This window comes from Nematolebias whitei, chromosome 2 (assembly GCF_014905685.2).
Source record: "Nematolebias whitei isolate Nwh7 chromosome 2, NemWhi1, whole genome shotgun sequence".
In the NCBI taxonomy this organism is placed as follows: Eukaryota; Metazoa; Chordata; class Actinopteri; order Cyprinodontiformes; family Rivulidae; genus Nematolebias; species Nematolebias whitei.
This window is the reverse complement of record NC_056499.1, coordinates 46,417,211-46,420,019: the sequence shown is the minus strand read 5'-3', so window position 1 is coordinate 46,420,019 and position 2,809 is coordinate 46,417,211. Positions and strand designations below refer to the sequence as shown.

The 2,809-nt window shown below is 40.0% G+C and overlaps 1 protein-coding gene across 1 annotated transcript; it reads left to right on the top strand.

Moving 5' to 3' along the window:
* Positions 1-2,168: 2,168 nt before the first annotated feature.
* On the top strand, positions 2,169-2,480 carry LOC119430268 (receptor for retinol uptake stra6; the record flags this gene model as incomplete). The annotated part of the gene is given in 1 exon segment (XM_037697714.1): positions 2,169-2,480. A coding segment is annotated over 1 exon segment (259 nt), but the record flags the coding sequence as incomplete, so codon positions are not given.
* Positions 2,481-2,809: the final 329 nt, after the last annotated feature.

Here is a 2,809-nt window from a genome sequence, read left to right as displayed (position 1 = left end):
CTGTCAATAACATGAGAGTGCAGCACCCCCACTGCGCCCACACACACACACAAAAAAACTTACTGTGCAGAATTTTGTTTTGGTAGGCAAAATTTGGCTGATTCAGGACTCTGCAACTTTTGGTGCAGTCAATAAACACAACTTTTTCTGACAAAGCCTAAAAATTCTTCTACTTATTCCTTCAAATGTTTTCAAAACCTCACAGTAACTTTACTGCACTCTCATGTTCCTGAGGGGAATATAAGCCAAATTAAAATACTGTAAATATAACTTTTGAGCCCACATTTATTATTTCATAAAATAATGCATTCCTCTCAGTATATATATTTTTACCTCTATCCCTATACTTTCAATTTTCGTATTAGTCCACTAGGTGGTTCTCTGCTTTTATATTTTCGAGCCTCTGTAAAAATGCACTGACAGACTTCAACTCAACCTAGAAGCAGGACCTTCTGTCAGCCAGACGTTGCTGCAGAGTCACACCGTTCATATCGTTCAACAAGATTTTTTTAGTTTGGATAGAAACAGCAAAATCTTACTTGCATGTTATACCAGCAAACATTTATTCTGAAAAAGCTGTTTCACATGCATGCAGGCTGCAGAACTGGACGCTGACAATGGCTGACAGACATGCTGGTTTTCCCAAATTAGCGGGTCAGTAGTGGGTGCACCGTGCGCCCACAGCTCACTGATATATACAGCTATAAGCTGAGTGCTTAGAGCAGTCATCCTCTAATGCAAGAGCTGGAGGTTTGATTCCACCAGCAGTCACATGCTGAAGTGTCCCTGGGCAAGACACTTAACCCCTCATTGCCTCCAATGTGTGTCCCATCGGTGTATGAATGTGATGAAGCACTGATTATTCTTTGTATACATCTAGTAGAGTGATGGGTAAATGAGGGCACAGATTGTGTTGCAAAGCGCTTTGAGTATCTTGATGAGATGGAAAAGTGCTATATAAGTATAGTCCATTTATCATTTACCATTTATATCTGGGTCAGTAAAAGTGAATAAAGATAAAAAATACATCAGAAAACACAGGGGAGTGCAGGAAACACAAGGAACTAAATGAACAAAATACAGATTCCTACATGGACAGAGTAAATAAAGTAAAAGAAAATAATAATTAAGAAAACTGGAACAGTTATAAGAAAGAAAATAAACATGTGTGAACAGTGAGAGACATGAGAGTTTGACCAACACAAGGCTTTGGATCTGAAGGTCCGCTGGGCTGGAGGCTCTTCACAAAACAGGACAGGAATAAAAATAATAAATAAAAATAAAAGATTAAAGGTGGACAAATGAAGGAAAATGCTTTTGATTTTCTGTAAAATAAATATTTTGTTGATTTTATTAAAAAACTGAAAAAACTTTTTATTTAAAAAAAATTTTATTTTTATTTTTACAAAAGACCCTTAAATAGTTACAATTTTCAAAAAGTCATATGAATTTGATATATTTGTTTTAGGCAGAGAAGTCTCTAAAATACCTGTACTGACTAGTTGTTTTGTGAAAAAAAATATTCTAAGCAGTTAAGGGATCCATCCATCCATCCATCCATTTTCTTTACCCGTTTATTCCATTTTGGGTCACGGGGGTCGCTGGTGCCCATGTCCAGCAATCACTGTGCGAGGGGCGGGGTACACCCTGGACGGGTCGCAAGTCCATCACAGGGACACACAGAGACAAATGAGACAAACAACCATTCACTCTCTCACTCACACCTAGGGACAATTTAGAGTTACCAATCAGCCTAACATGCATGTTTTTGGTCTGTGGGAGGAAACCGGAGTACCCGGAGAAAACCCACGCATGCACGGAGAGAACATGCAAACTCCACCCAGAAAGGCCCCTGGACCGGGGTTTGAACCAAGGACCTGCTCGCTGAGAGGCAGCAGCTCTACCAGTTGTGCCACCGTGCTGCCCCAGTTAAGGGATATAGACGTAAAATTAATTGGACTTTCAGGATTTAATTGTTTTTAACTGTTTGTGCTCAAACCTTAAAAATGTTCAGACTCGGTTGTATTTGACCTAATTAACATATAGACACTGTGAGCAGCTCAGGCTCATATTAAATCTCTGTCTTTAGATAAATCAAGTCCCACAACGTGCACTCTTTGACCCCGAGCCTTCGTTCTGTCCTCATTCTCCTCTTCCTTCATGCTTCCAGGGCTTCAGGAGAACAGACCCAACAAGGCGACCGGCAGCTGGAAGGTTCGAGCTCGATGGCAGCTGCTCTACACACTGGTCAACAACCCCTCCCTGCTGGGCTCCAGGAAGCACTTCCAGACACTGCAGACCTCTGAGAGTGTCCTGAACGGCACACCACGCCACAGATCCAAAAAAGGCAGCAACGAGGGTGAACAACCAGAAGCAGAACAGATCCAGACCTCTGAGACCTCCTCACATCCAGAGCAAACTGAATGAAGGCCTGAGGTTATGCAACAAAATTGGCAGTTTATCTGTTTCAGAATAAATTGGGACTACACTGAGCAGAAAGAGCCATGCTTATTTAATTTAATGGAAATGAATGAAAACCCACCTCAGACTCAGTGCTGGTTAACCTTTATCTAGTTACTAGGAAATGACTAGTTATTGGTCAATTAAAAATGAGCAAGTGACAAATCAGGAATAACTACTTTCGGGAGGAATTATTAATAAATACATATCAGCAAATAATAGCTTACAATTAGGTTGTTTTTGATTGGTTCCATATTCAATTAGCAATAAATGATTCACAATAAAAAAACGACTATCATAACCTCCTGATCTCATTTTGTCAAGTAGGTTTATTAACATCTTCTTCCAT